Raw genomic sequence first — 13,540 nt, 5'->3', positions numbered from 1 at the left:
CATGGTTATTCATCAGGCTTTGATTCGTTGATGGTGCACGTGCGGATGAGAGCATAAATTTATTTATGCATTGGGTTTGACGTCACGGGTAAACTTCCCCAACATTGAACCTGACATTTATGGAAGTCTTCTGTTCGATATGAACCGGATCTTTCATAAACTCGTGAACAGTAAGTAATTCGACTGTCTGAATAAATTTCCAGGCGTGATCGGGTCATGTACCGCCTCAAAGATTCGTTGAATTCGCCCTGGCCTTATATGCATTAGTAGCATTGGTAGCATTGCTCGTTTCACCCAATCTATTCATCGGGGCAATATGCTCCTGGCTCTCACTCGTTTCATATACTCTTATGATTTCTGTCTTCTTCGTGATTCCGCCCTTGAGGCGGCTGTGTCTGGATCTGGGGGGTTCGAGGCTTGCGGACTGGCTTGATTCCCCTTGAGAAGCATCGGCAGAATTAAATGGAGCATGAACCTTGAAGAGTTTCCGTAGGGAGGACAGAGATCCCGACATGAGGCCGAGGTTGAACTCGACTTCCATCCAGATAAGGGATGTCGAGGCCGAGTCTGGTGGATCAGCATGGCCCGCTTAAAGGGGGTCTGACGAAGCACTCACAGGTGAAGTTCGTCGTGTCGTTGGTAAATTTAAGAGTTGAGAATCGCACAAGAGCGGCGATGCATGCGGTAAACCCTGGCCCTTCATCAGTGCCCGCTGGTCCCATCATCTCAACCGTTTACTGACCAACACATAGCAGCCCTATGACAAGTAACCGCTTCTTTAATGGCATTTGCAATTGCCAGATTGGTCGCATTGGTAGCACAAGTATCATCACATCAAGCACGAACATGATGACTCCCTGCATCATCAGAATGGCATATGAGGTTTCAGTCGGGTAGCAGCTGGCATCGGGGATGGTCTTATCATAAGCTGCCTGGACGGGCCGACATTGGAACACCAGTGCCAGAGTACCAGATATTGTGAAAGCAGCGATAAATAGAAGGAGGGACTTTCCGGCAACCTGGATGAACCGAGTTGGGAAGAGGCGCATGATGAACACGAGTAGACTGGCTTTGACTGCTGCGGCAATCACAAGGTAGGCGCATTGCGAGGCATATTCGAGCTGCGAGCGTTAGTCTAGGTTGATGGGTTTGAGCTGCCAGTTATACTGACTGTGAGGAAGACAGCCAAGTCGTCTACAGATACGTTCTGTAAATCCTGTCCAAGCCCATAGTACGTGATGGTATACGCAAGCGCAGAGAACAAATCCACTCCGATCTAAACTATCAGCAATCTCACACTAGCTGTTTATTTCCAGATTGAACTCACAAGAGCACACAGCACCAACCAGTCATCGAGTCCGAATCGGTTTAAAACGAACTTACGCAAGTATATCTATTATATCTCAGCGCACTGCTTTCGCGACAGAAGTCTAAAACGTACCCGAAGCACACACACCAATGTCGTTGCAATTGCCAGGACCAACACGATGACCCGTATGGCAATTGTCATATGCGATAAGCCTCCGCCATCCCGCCCTTCAATTGACCTTCCCATGCTGACCATATCTGGTGGTTCATCTGGGCGTGGCTCCCAGAGGACATGGGAGAAAAAGGGCACATGGGGGGGAGCCCAGAATGCATTGCCCTTTCAAGTTTCGCCTCGGCAGCGCCGCTTTCTCAAATTACACAACAGTGCAATTGTGGAGCAGGTACATACGCTAAACTTGACGGCTGCCAGACATTGACGGGGAATGCGATCCTGGTGGCTGTAGTTCATCGCGCCGGCCCGCATAGCGCCCTGCTTGCTTTGGGGCCGAGATCCACTGGCCCGTGTCATGATCTCGTACGGCTGGCCTTTTACGGGCTTATCCTTGTTCCTTTCTTTTTCTTAAGTCAATTCAGATTTGCCTTCCAAATACTATTGAGTGTTGATGACCAATAAATGCAATGATCGCTGCAATTCTCAACAACCAGCTCAACCTGGAGCGGGAGACGGTCCATGAAATCGAGGCTCTTCTATCGAGCTTTGCCGGCCTCTCCGACATCGAACAAGAGAGGGAACGGGCCACCTATGTGTCCACAGCCTTCCCTCTGCTGTTCGGCAAGGATTCTGTAGTCCAAGGGTCAAATGGTTACGAATCACAACGCCAAGCCCCATGGTATGTAATATTACACTATACGCACCGAGTCACCGTGTAGGAATGATTCACTAACGCAATCAGGTCGACCAACTGCTGGCTCCAACCTCATGTCATTGTCAGTCCTGTGTCAGCGCAGCAAGTTGCTACAGCTCTGGCATTATGTCGCTTCTTCAACGTGAAGTTCTCCATCAGGAGCGGAGGTCATTTGCAAAACCCGGGATTTACGAGCAACAATGGGGGTGTGGTGATATCGTTAAGCGCTCTAAAGCAATTAAAGCTGTCTGAGAATAAATCTACGGTAGGTCTCGGGCCAGGCCTAAAGTGGTTGGATGTATACCGCGGTCTTGATGCGCACGAGGTGGCTGTGACCGGTGGTCGAGTCACTACGGTAGGCGTGTCTGGTCTGTTACTCGGAGGGGGGATTTCCTTTCACAGCCATCAGTACGGAGTCAGTGCGATGGGTATCTGTAACTACGAGGTGAATTCCCTCCGTTCGCGATGTAAATATACTTGAGCCCACAGCTAATTATAGTAGGTCGTTCTCGCCAACTCGCAGATCGTCAATGCCAACGCACAGGAGAACGCAGACTTGTTCTGGGCTCTGAAGGGTGGTGGGCCTAACTTCGGTATGCCATGCATCTATCTCTAGGTACATTCGGCATTCTGACTCCGATTTAGGGGTCGTAACCAAGTTAGATATGACGACCATCCCAAGCAAGCACTGGTCTGAGGCCCGCATCTACCCAATCACAGCAACCGATCAGGTCCTCGAAGCCATGATGCAGTATCACGCCGCAATCGAAGATGACGATAAGTCTTCGCTCATCTATCATGCTACTCACGACGTTATCCTAGTTGTCTTTTTCTACGGCGAGCCCGTCGAGTATCCCCCTATTTTCCAGTCCTTCTACGATATACCCTACGTCACTAGCTTCGTGGCCCCAGGTATCCGAACCGTCTATGATCTCATGAATGCAGTAGATTCTGTGCAAGATCCAGAGCCTGCACTGTATGCCGGCCAGAACCTGTTCTCTCCCCCTGATTCCTGCTAACCCTTACAGTCACGAATTCCGTACCATGACCAGCCTCCCTAGTCTAGACGTATACAGGGCTATTGAAAAAGCACATGCTGAGCAGATCAATGCTCTTAAAGCCGTCGAGGGCATTACGTTGACAACCGTTATCCAGCCAATGCCCTCCTCAGCTATGAAAGCGACCCTCGAAAGTCCCCTAGGCTTGGCGCCTGTTGGACAGCAGTGTACGTTCCACCTCCAGCTCGACCCACCATTTTCAGGTCTAATCTACGCTATTTAGGGTTCCTTGTGACAGCCGACTGGAAGGATGCGAAAGATGAAGAGCTTGCTCGGGAGGCTGTGCGCAAGATCGTCGATGCCGCAGAATCAGAGGCGAAGCAGGCCGGGGTGTATCTTCCTTACCTTTATTCGAACTATGCTTCGCGCGACCAGGATCCCCTGGCAAGTTATGGAGTGGAGAATGCTAAGCGGTTGAAGGAGATTGCGCTAAAGTATGACCCGGAGGGCGTATTCCAGAAGTTGCAAAATGGGGGGTGGTTGCTTTCCAACATGGCGTCAGAGGCGTGAGATGTTACTTTCCTAGATGCGCATATATCTTCTGACGCAGTGCGTCCTGCTAGAAATAGCATTTTGGTAAAGAAACTCGTTAAACAATGCATCAGTCCCCAGTCATATATAATTCTACAAGTGTCAGACCTGCATAGTGTAGTATGACACTGAATGAAAAGCCACGCTAAGTTTTCGTCTCAGTCTTCCAAGACCCATCTGTGACGCTCGCTGATTGGCTGGTTCGTATACTATACGATCAAATGTATACTAGTAGTAGTAGTAGTAGTAGTAGTAGTAGTAGTAGTAGTAGTAGTAGTAGTAGTAGTAGTAGTAGAGTTATCACGGACCAGAGCTGTGATCCTATATAAACAAGCACCCTGGCAGGTCTCCGTATTATCATGAGATTCATTTTATTAGCAGTACTTGATTTCAGGCCTCTATACATCTGCCTCGGCGCTTTCTCTCTCTATCTATTTTAGGTAAAGCATCACCACGCCTCAAACGATCCTAACAGTTTTCGGAATCAGGTTTACCCTTATAGCGTCCAAAATGACACCGTCTTCTCTCTCACTTCAGGCCTCGGCCTTGTCATTTGTCGCCCTTTCCATTGGACATACGGTATGCCAGCTGCTCCATGGCCATCATAGCAACCAACCACTCCAATTTGCAGCAGACAGGAGAGGCCAACAGCTAACCTCAGTCAACTATATAGATTGGAGGGAAACAATGGACCGCTGAGCCGACATTCAGGCATATTGCAGGCACGAAGCCATGGGCCTGTGGGGTTATTGGCTGGTACCAGGTATTGACTACTACACAGCAGGAAACCAAAGACTTGGTCAGAGATACTAACGATGCCATTCTTAGGGAAGCGCCTTTTTTCTCATGACTGGTATGTTGTAGATCGCGACTCGCTTTTCATTCGCTCTCTCCCAGGAACAGAACAGATAAAATGACCCCACAGGCCTCATTCACTATCAATGGTCCCGTAACCCCCGCGCTCTCCAAGATCCAACTAACAAGGCCGTCGCAATCATCACTAATGCGCTGCTGTGGGTGAGTTCCGCGTGGTATTTTCGCACGGGGATTAAGGAAAATGGCTGGGTGGTGGGTTTGGGGGCTCTGCTGCAGGCTTGGGCTGTTGGGAGGGCTTGTCTTCAGCAGTGACAAGGGGGGAGCGAGCTCGTCAACGTGACCGAGGAGCCTGGGTAGGACTACGAAACGGAAGGAAGGAGTACACGGGTACAATCGAGTGATTTCGACCTGTACTTGGTACACCCCATATTATGTCTTTCGACAATCTGCGGAGAGGTTCCTTTGGTGATCAACTTATCCCAGTTTCTTTTATATATATTATCTCTTTGTTTCAAGTTTAGCCAGTTTAACCCTCTTGCCTACAAGGCTTCCTTGCTTTTAGCCTAACCCCCACCAAGATGCCTGACAAGGCTGACATCATTCGCGTTTCTCTTTAAATCCGGCACTATTCCCAGCGTAGCCTGATAAGAAATGGGGTTCCAAGGCTCGTCACTAACGCCTATAGATACTTGTATCCTGCCACCCAGCAATGAGTTTCGGGTTCAGCATCGGTGATTTCCTTACAGTCATCGAACTCGCGAACAAAATCCGCAAAGAATTCGTTGGTGCGCCATCCCAATTCAAGGCCATTAATGATGAGTACAGTTACTTCACCGCATTGGATACACTTTTAAAGGGGGTCATGGCTACTAACCGGGATCCTACAGAGTCCGGAACCTCTCGTTCGTTCTGCAAGATGTCGAAGTCGACTTGTCCGGCAAAGAACTCAGCGATAACCAGAAGGCCGAACTGCAAGCGATCGCAGATAGCTGCCGCTGCGTCCTCGATGAGATTTACGGAGAAATCAGCACCTACAGGGTGCTGGAATCTGACCATATCACCGGCCTGCGTAAAGTTGTACGGGTGTGGAAACGATTGAAATGGGAACCAGAGGATATCCAAGACCTCCGGAACCGCATCAGCAGTAACGTTAGTCTCCTCAATGCTTTCAATGGACGCATTACCCGGGGTAATGTCGCTGGCCTATTACAACGCCAGGATGATAGGGAGCGTCAGGAGATTCTGGACTGGCTCTCTCTGAAGAACCATGCTGCGCAACAGAGTGACTATCTGAGTCGAAGCCAGCCTGGAACGGGGCAGTGGTTTATTGACTCCCACGGCTTCAGAGCATGGCTTGAGAAGCCAGAGCAAACCTTGTTCTGCCCCGGTATCCCTGGAGCGGGCAAGACTACCCTTATGTCCTTGGTCATAGACGAGCTTCACAAACGCTACGGAAATGATATTGAGATCGGCATTGTGTTTATCTACTTTAAATTCAAGGACGAGTGGACCATGGACCGGTTGCTCTCTACCCTGTTGAAACAGTTGGCACAGAGACAACAGTCTATACCAAATGATTTGAAAGACTTATACAACAATCACCATAAACATGGAACACGGCCGCCTCCAGAAGAAATATCAAGATGCTTACATGCTATCGCTAGCTCGTATAAGAAGTTGTTTGTTGTCATCGATGCACTGGACGAATGCCAATCCGCAATCGAGTCACGCGACAGCATTTTACCCACTATCTTCAACCTTCAAGCCCAATCTCATGCAAGTCTCTTGGCCACTTCAAGACCCATCCCAGAGGTCAGTGACCAGTTCAAGGGAGTGCCTACTCTAGAGATAAGGGCACGAAGCAAAGATGTACAGAGATATCTGAGGGACAACCTAGGACGCCTTCCTAGGTTTGTTTCGCGAGATGCAGGACTTCAGAATGAGATCGTTACAGAAATCGCAGAAGCGGTGGATGGAATGTTAGTAACCTCTAGAACCTAAGGAAAAGCCATGCTAATACACGCCCAGGTTTCTTCTGGCCCAACTTCATCTCGACTCATTGGTCGGAAAAATGTCGCCCAAGGCTCTTCGAAACGCCCTGAGACAACTTCCCACAGGAACCAATGCTGTTAACTCGGCATATAGGAATGCGATGAGCCGGATCGAAGGACAAGTGGCCGATAGGGTTGAATTGGCTAAACAAGTCCTGTCATGGGTTGTATGTGCGAAACAGCAGTTGACTGTCTTGCAGCTCCAACATGCCCTTGCCGTCGAAATCGGCGAAACGAACCTCGATCAGGACAATTTTCCCGAAGTCGAGGATATGATCTCTACATGTGCAGGCCTGGTCACCGCTGATGCACGAGGTGGCATCGTTCGACTAGTGCACCACACCGCGCAAACATACTTTGAGCAAACCTGGATGGATTGGTTCCCTGACGCTCATAGTAAAATAGCCGCAACCTGCATCACGTACCTCTCATTTGATATCTACAAAACCGAGTTCCAACAAACCCTTAGTATGGAGCAACTTTTTGGATTCTTCGAGTTGCAGCTATGGGAGGTTTCAAGGCATTTCTAAAACAATATCCGCTCTACACATATTCAGCTCGATACTAGGCAATGCATTGCCATATACAGCAAGGAAGCCATGAACTGGTCCTGAGCCTTCTGCGAGATAAGACAAAGTCCGCTGCATGCGGCCAAGCGTTGGCAATTAGAGAGGCAGAGTTCTGGTGCACATCCTCTGCTCCTCTGCATATATCGGGGGCTCACCTGGCGGTGTATTTCGGTTTGGAAGATGTCTTGCAGGGCTTGATCGAAACTAGTAGCCAAGCAAACACCCCAGACACCAATGGTGAAACTCCATTGTCATGGGCAGTAAGAAGGGGCAGTGAATTTTATGTCAAGCTCCTTTTAGAGAAGGGCGCAGACCCAGATACTAGGGATAAGCATGATCGGACGCCGCTGTCACGGGCCGCAGAGCAAGGCTGTGAGACCATGGTTAAACTTCTTCTCGACAACTGTGCTGATCCAAGCATTGTGGATCGCAACGGGAAGTCGTCACTGTCGTGGGCTGCAGAGAAAGGCCATGACGACGTGGTCAGACTTCATCTAGAGAAGAACGTCGACTTGGAGTCGAAGGATAAGGATGGCCAAACACCATTATCCAGGGCGGCAGAGAATGGCTACTCGGCAGCAGTCGGTCTCCTTTTGGAAAAAGGTGCTGATCCATTTGCAAAGGATGATAAAGGGAAAACCCCTATCTCCTGGGCATTTGACAGTCGGGATAAGCCGACAGTCAGACTCCTCCTTTCTACTTTGAGTATTTTTGTAGACCATAATGGAGGCGCGGGAGACTCATTGATCCTGAGACCTGGCGCAGATATTTCTACCCTTGCAGATGCCTTAGGGGATCTGAGAGTGGGCGTGAAACAAGTAAAGTTCACGCGACTTACAGAGAGGCTGTACAGGACTCCTGTAGGAGGGCAATGGCTATATATTCAGTTGGACAGATAGACCGAAGCTCCTGTCCAGGTGATTTCAATATATATAATTTTCGTCAAGGCGTATGGCTGTACTACAATAGAGGATGGAGATTGTTTTTCCTACGATAGAGATATGCAGTACATGGGTTCGTTGAGCTATCTAAGAAACTCAAAGTACGATTACCATGCTCGAAATCCTAGGGCTAGTAGTTATAGACTTGTAGTTCTGCACCATTATCAAAGGCTCCCCCCACACGCGGGGTAGCGTAGCCCAAAAAGAGCAATACGCACGTGACCACCCAAAAGAGTGACACAAGGTACATGGATACATACAAACAAACAACAAACATCTAAGCTAATTGGACAAAAAGACCTATACTACTACTCAACAATGACCAACGATGCTTCTTACTCCCCCACTCCCGAAGACTACGAAAGAAGCCAAGCCCTCGCCCTCGCTCTCGTGGAAAGATGCCGAGACCTCATCGGCGAACTAGACGCCTTCCGTGCTCTTCTCGAGAAAACGCAGCGCAACCCCCAACTAGTCGAGGTCCGATCTCTACGCTCCAATGTGGTCTCCGAACTGCGGACTCTTGAGAAAGTGTCCGGGCAGATTCGCGCGCTTGCAGATGCTGCGGCTGACGGCGAAGAGGAGGAGGTTGAGCCGAGACTGATGCATGCGCTGCGGTCGTCGAATTTGCCGTTTTATGAGACGGTTTGGGATATCGCTCGCAGAAGTTGTACCGGGTTGGTTGCGTTCGGGAAGAGGTTTTACTGGGATGGGGAGGGGGTGGGCGAAGATGAGGAAAAGAAGAAGAGGTCGAATAGAGATAAGCGGAAGAGTGTCTTTGTGGATATCGTGGCGGATGATGGGCTAGAGTGGGTGAAGGTTTCTACGATTTCGGAGACGAGGCTTTTGTTTGAGATGGCTAAGAAGGGGTGGGAGGCCGATTCGGATGCTGAATCGGGGGAGGAGAGGACTGTTTTACGGAATTTTGACGATGATGGTGGGTCTGATGATGAGGATGAGGATGAGGACGAGATTGAGTTGGTAAAGTTGGCAAGTGATATGAGGAAGGCTGCCAGTTGCACGAGGGTGAGGTATAGGCATCCTCGTCTAAGACTAGTGATACCAAAGATTGAAGAAGGCGCGAGCCGCGAGATTGATGATCTATTGAAGGTATTACGAAACTATGGTATCACGGTGGAATGTGGCGAGGGTGCACTGTCTTCCGGGGTCGGTGGTAATGGCGACGATGTCACGAGTGCAACTGCTGAAGCGCATCTACACCATCTTCTACCCACACCATTCAAAAGCTTCACTTCCACTTTGAACGTGGATTGTACATTGTTGCTCGCGTTGGTATCGGACGTCTCGCACCTTAAAAATATAGAGCCTTCGCCAGAGTATCATAGAGCCATCATCCGACAGCTCGAGTTCGAACGTGAACGGCCATTGCTGACCACAGAGCTTTGGCCAGCAATGGAAGGACACGACTTAGTGTGCACCGATGAGGCCGCAAGACGTATGCGTGAGATCGTGAATACCATTGGTACCGACACCGAGAAGAGACGAACGGAAATATTATTCGGCGACACCGCATCCGAGAGTCAGGAAACCAAATCTGCCATTCAAGAGTTCCGGGAACTGTCTGATTATGAAATATCACCACAATTCAAGATGCCTGTTAAGACAGTCAAAGCCAAGTCTTTGATTGATTCAGCAATAGAACAAGGCAAACTTCCTCCAGTCTCTCACAAAGTGGCAGAGATTTTGTCTAATATTAACCACAGCGTGTTCTTTTATGGTTGGGTGACCGGAATGACGACCATATCGAGCAATCGCACTGTGGTTAAACAGATTGAGACAATCATTGAGCAGCATAGGGATGATGATGAAGACTTGGAGGGGCCGCAGGTTTGGGTATGCGATACAGCCAGGAGCTTGATTGGGAAAGAGAAAGGCCGGAAAAGCTAGAGAATCGTTTGTTGGACCGAGATAAAATACAGAAGAATGGCTTGATAGAGACGGTATCAGGCGTTGTCAGCAGACTGATACCATCCCTAACAAGTTTGCCGTTCCACTTGCAGAGCAGGCATGGAGGCTGTCGCAAAGTCAAACTCTTGAATCCAGTGACCTCCGTCCGATGTTCCGGATTGCAGCCTAGTATTACTTCTCAGGGGCTCTAGAACCCTCTTCTGGCAACCAGAAGACGATATCTTTATCAGCAGTAGCCATCATGTTGTACCGCGGGTTGTACTCGATCAAAGCAGTCCGGCCACGGTGAGGCAACTTGCACATTGGCTGTAGAACGTTATTGGAATCTGGTGGCTGTTGCAGATCCCAGGCAAGAACATCTGGGTGGTCACCCGAGCCTCCAAGAACAAATCGTCCGTCCGGGGTAAAGCACGCGTCTCCCTGACCAAGAGGCTTACCCGTCGTTGAAACCGGGGCAGCTCTACCAGGCGAGCCATTCTTGCCAACCAAGAACGCCTTCATTGTGCCTTCAAAGGCGTCGAGGACAAAATGTCCATGGTAATCTGTTCCGACCAGCAAGTGCTTCCCATCATTTGAGAATTCGAGGCGGGTCCACGCTCTTCCTCTTGTAGAAGGCGTGTATCTTTCTTCGTAAGGCGCAAGATCAAAGGTAGAAAAAGGAGACTTGTCGTAATTCCGGAAATCGTAAAGTAGAACCGATGAGGTTGACTGGGACGCAATGGCGATAACAGAAGCAGAGGGGTCAAATGCAGCAAGGTACGGGGTGGCAAGCTTTAATTTACCCTGCGCATTTCTCGAACTGAGATCCCATATCGCGACAGTATTATCCTTGGAACATGAGACAAACGAATCACTGCCTGGCGAGACGGCCAGATATGTCACTTTCTCCGTATGGCCGGAAAAATAACGCACGTATCCTTCATTGTGTAAATCAAGCAATCGCAGCGAGTCTGGCCGGTATCAGCAAAAAGTCATCAGGTGTATGAAGACACACGGCCAGATACAACATACCATCGACCTTTGTACTTGCGTGGAGGACCTGGCGGGAATGATGCGTGAATCTTGCCAAATGAGCTCCATATTTTTTACTAGGAATCGACTTTGTAGGCTTTCCTTCCTTAATGTCAAAAATTTGGATGGTCTCATCGTCCCCTGAGGATACCAGGTAATCGCCTTGGTCGTCGAAATCTAATGAGGTCACGTAGTTGGGCGAGTCTTGCTTCGATGGCTTGAATGCCTAGAGTTGAGGAGTCAATGACACCAATCACGCCAACGCTAAATATGCCCATATACCGACCTTTGTGGGACGAAAGCTACGAACAATGTCCGACACTTTCTGGCACAGAAGAGGGGTCTGCTGCTGCGATTGTGATTGCGGCGGCGGGGGAGGCGGCGGTTGCTGTTGCTGAACTTCCGCCATAGTTATGACAATGTGGTGCGATAGAGAACTGGGTCAATCGTGAATGAGGCCAAATTGACCTTAACCGTCAAATCACTGACACAATCCGTCAGGGTTGTTGCTATAGTCTTCTTCGGGTTATTCCTGAGCTGCGGAGCTTGAGCTTCTGTATGGAGCACGCGATTGCCCCAGGAAATTTGGCGTGTTTCTCTTAACTCCGAGGGCAACAACGTTGTTCCAGACCGGCGGTTAGTGTCGGGGCGCCTACTGGTCCGCCTGGTCGGTTTAGCCCCGATGGTCGGAGTCCCGTTGGCAGGAACTGCCCCTTTGAGCCAATCAGCGATCCCAGAATCCCAATCGGCAAAGCTTAGACTGGATTTTATGGAATTCTTCCGGGGAGATCAATGGCTCCCTGGCTTATCTGACTTTCGCTGTTTCTTCAACCTTCAAAAGACTATCTGCTACTCCTTCACTTGTATTCTCCCCGCAAGTCTTTGTGGTTCCTTGGATGGGTTGTCCGTCTTCGATCCCAAACTAGACTTAGCATCAAGTCCCCGTCCAACCCGCGGATACCCTTAGCGTCCCTCCGCTTACGGAGGCTATCCGTCAGAGAATATGTCGACAACAACAGGGTGCGTGGTACTCGTATAACGCAGCAAGCCAGGATCTACCTCTGCTAACATTCCGCTTTCCAGAGCGTTCATCGCGGGAGGAATCGCAGCATGTGGAGCTGTCACAGTGACCCATAGTTTTGAAACAGTCAAGATCCGGTATGCGCCTTGTTTTCTGACCCTGACGTGCGAGGTCATATCGGAACAGACACTGATGTTGTTCGGTTGGTAGACTACAACTGCAGGGAGAACTACAAGCAAAATCCGAAGCGGTCAAGAAATACAAGGGTGTTTTCCACGGTGTCAAGGTCATCTTACAGAATGAGGGTCCCCGTGGGCTGTTCCGAGGCATCGGTTCCGCTGTACGTGTTACGCTCGGGTTTGCAAAGACGAGAGAAACGGCAAGCTGACTGTCGTTTTAGTACATCTATCAAGTGTTGCTCAATGGCTGCCGTCTAGGATTCTACGAACCCCTGCGCAAAACTCTCACAACGTCGATCTATCAAGACGCCCAAGTCCAGTCATTGGGTATCAATGTCTTTGCTGGTGCTGCCTCAGGTATCATCGGTGCTGCTGCAGGTTCTCCGTTCTTCCTTGTCAAAACTCGTCTGCAGTCTTTCTCGCCGTTCCTTCCAGTTGGTACGCAACACAACTATCGCAACTCGTTCGATGGACTGCGGAAGATCTACACTTCTGAGGGAGTAGGCGGGCTATACCGTGGTGTTAATGCAGCCATGGTCCGGACAGGTTTCGGCAGCTCTGTCCAGCTGCCCACCTACTTTTTTGCTAAGCGTCGCCTGGTCAAGCATCTGGGAATGGAAGATGGCCCCGCTCTTCATCTTGCCAGTAGCACGGCTTCTGGGTTTGTCGTATGCTGCGTCATGCATCCTCCTGGTACGTAATGACCTCCTAGCAACAATATTATCTTGCTGACCTATTTATCCAGACACTATCATGTCGAGAATGTATAACCAGACCGGTAATCTCTACAAGGGCGCATTGGACTGTTTATTCCAGACCATTCGTAAAGAGGGTGTACTTGCTATTTACAAGGGCTATTTTGCTCATTTGGCCCGTATTTTGCCTCACACTGTAAGTAACAACCAACACTGGGCTAGATGACCAGGTTCAGTCCGCTGACTCGATATAGATCTTGACCCTCAGCTTGGCCGAGCAGACCAACAAGCTCATGCGCAGAGTTGAGGACCGATTTCTCTCTGACTCCATGAAAGAAGCACTGTGATGGGTCTAAAGATTTTTACGACATATTAGGAAGGGCACATAATAAGCAGGTGGTGGTTGTTTAGTCTTTTTTAGCCCCTGGAGTGATTAGACCTTATTCAGCGAGTGTCAACTCACTAGGATATGTATATAGAAGGCGTTGACTCAGGTTCCACAAGTCATATTACCTTTTAGATTCTGTATATAGAGCCAAAAACGTTTAGATGGGTATCAGAATTGCTT

General features: G+C 49.4%; 7 protein-coding genes across 7 annotated transcripts; 5 read left to right on the top strand and 2 right to left on the bottom strand.

Annotated features, from left to right (window-relative positions):
- Positions 1–226: 226 nt before the first annotated feature.
- On the bottom strand, positions 227–1,555 carry ABOM_008923 (uncharacterized protein; the record flags this gene model as incomplete). Its single annotated transcript, XM_022536051.1, has 6 exons — positions 227–567; positions 617–691; positions 743–1,121; positions 1,172–1,276; positions 1,328–1,393; positions 1,442–1,555. 6 exons carry the CDS (start codon positions 1,553–1,555, stop codon positions 227–229), a joined length of 1,080 nt encoding a protein of 359 aa, XP_022385219.1.
- A 392-nt stretch (positions 1,556–1,947) lies between these two features.
- Positions 1,948–3,742, top strand: ABOM_008922 (FAD-binding oxidoreductase; the record flags this gene model as incomplete). Its single annotated transcript, XM_022536050.1, has 6 exons — positions 1,948–2,159; positions 2,223–2,619; positions 2,677–2,767; positions 2,820–3,150; positions 3,203–3,399; positions 3,456–3,742. The coding sequence occupies 6 exons, from the start codon at positions 1,948–1,950 to the stop codon at positions 3,740–3,742; spliced, it is 1,515 nt and encodes a 504-aa protein (XP_022385218.1).
- A 531-nt stretch (positions 3,743–4,273) lies between these two features.
- On the top strand, positions 4,274–4,613 carry ABOM_008921 (uncharacterized protein; the record flags this gene model as incomplete). The annotated part of the gene is made up of 2 exons (XM_022536049.1): positions 4,274–4,342; positions 4,437–4,613. The coding sequence occupies 2 exons, from the start codon at positions 4,274–4,276 to the stop codon at positions 4,611–4,613; spliced, it is 246 nt and encodes an 81-aa protein (XP_022385217.1).
- Positions 4,614–5,288: 675 nt separating this feature from the next.
- Positions 5,289–8,098, top strand: ABOM_008920 (uncharacterized protein; the record flags this gene model as incomplete). The annotated part of the gene is made up of 4 exons (XM_022536048.1): positions 5,289–5,398; positions 5,467–6,558; positions 6,608–7,142; positions 7,199–8,098. 4 exons carry the CDS (start codon positions 5,289–5,291, stop codon positions 8,096–8,098), a joined length of 2,637 nt encoding a protein of 878 aa, XP_022385216.1.
- A 360-nt stretch (positions 8,099–8,458) lies between these two features.
- Positions 8,459–10,045, top strand: ABOM_008919 (uncharacterized protein; the record flags this gene model as incomplete). Its single annotated transcript, XM_022536047.1, has 1 exon — positions 8,459–10,045. The coding sequence occupies one exon, from the start codon at positions 8,459–8,461 to the stop codon at positions 10,043–10,045; it is 1,587 nt and encodes a 528-aa protein (XP_022385206.1).
- A 192-nt stretch (positions 10,046–10,237) lies between these two features.
- On the bottom strand, positions 10,238–11,486 carry ABOM_008918 (WD-repeat containing protein SWD2; the record flags this gene model as incomplete). The annotated part of the gene is made up of 3 exons (XM_022536046.1): positions 10,238–11,016; positions 11,078–11,303; positions 11,364–11,486. The coding sequence occupies 3 exons, from the start codon at positions 11,484–11,486 to the stop codon at positions 10,238–10,240; spliced, it is 1,128 nt and encodes a 375-aa protein (XP_022385207.1).
- Positions 11,487–12,080: 594 nt separating this feature from the next.
- Positions 12,081–13,319, top strand: ABOM_008917 (putative mitochondrial oxaloacetate transporter (Oac); the record flags this gene model as incomplete). The annotated part of the gene is made up of 6 exons (XM_022536045.1): positions 12,081–12,097; positions 12,161–12,235; positions 12,309–12,438; positions 12,499–12,970; positions 13,023–13,168; positions 13,227–13,319. The coding sequence occupies 6 exons, from the start codon at positions 12,081–12,083 to the stop codon at positions 13,317–13,319; spliced, it is 933 nt and encodes a 310-aa protein (XP_022385204.1).
- Positions 13,320–13,540: the final 221 nt, after the last annotated feature.

Source organism: Aspergillus bombycis (genome assembly GCF_001792695.1).
Source record: "Aspergillus bombycis strain NRRL26010 chromosome Unknown contig00110, whole genome shotgun sequence".
Classification (NCBI taxonomy): domain Eukaryota; kingdom Fungi; phylum Ascomycota; class Eurotiomycetes; order Eurotiales; family Aspergillaceae; genus Aspergillus; species Aspergillus bombycis.
The sequence above is the reverse complement of the archived record's forward strand: the minus strand, read 5'-3'. Positions and strand labels throughout refer to the sequence as shown.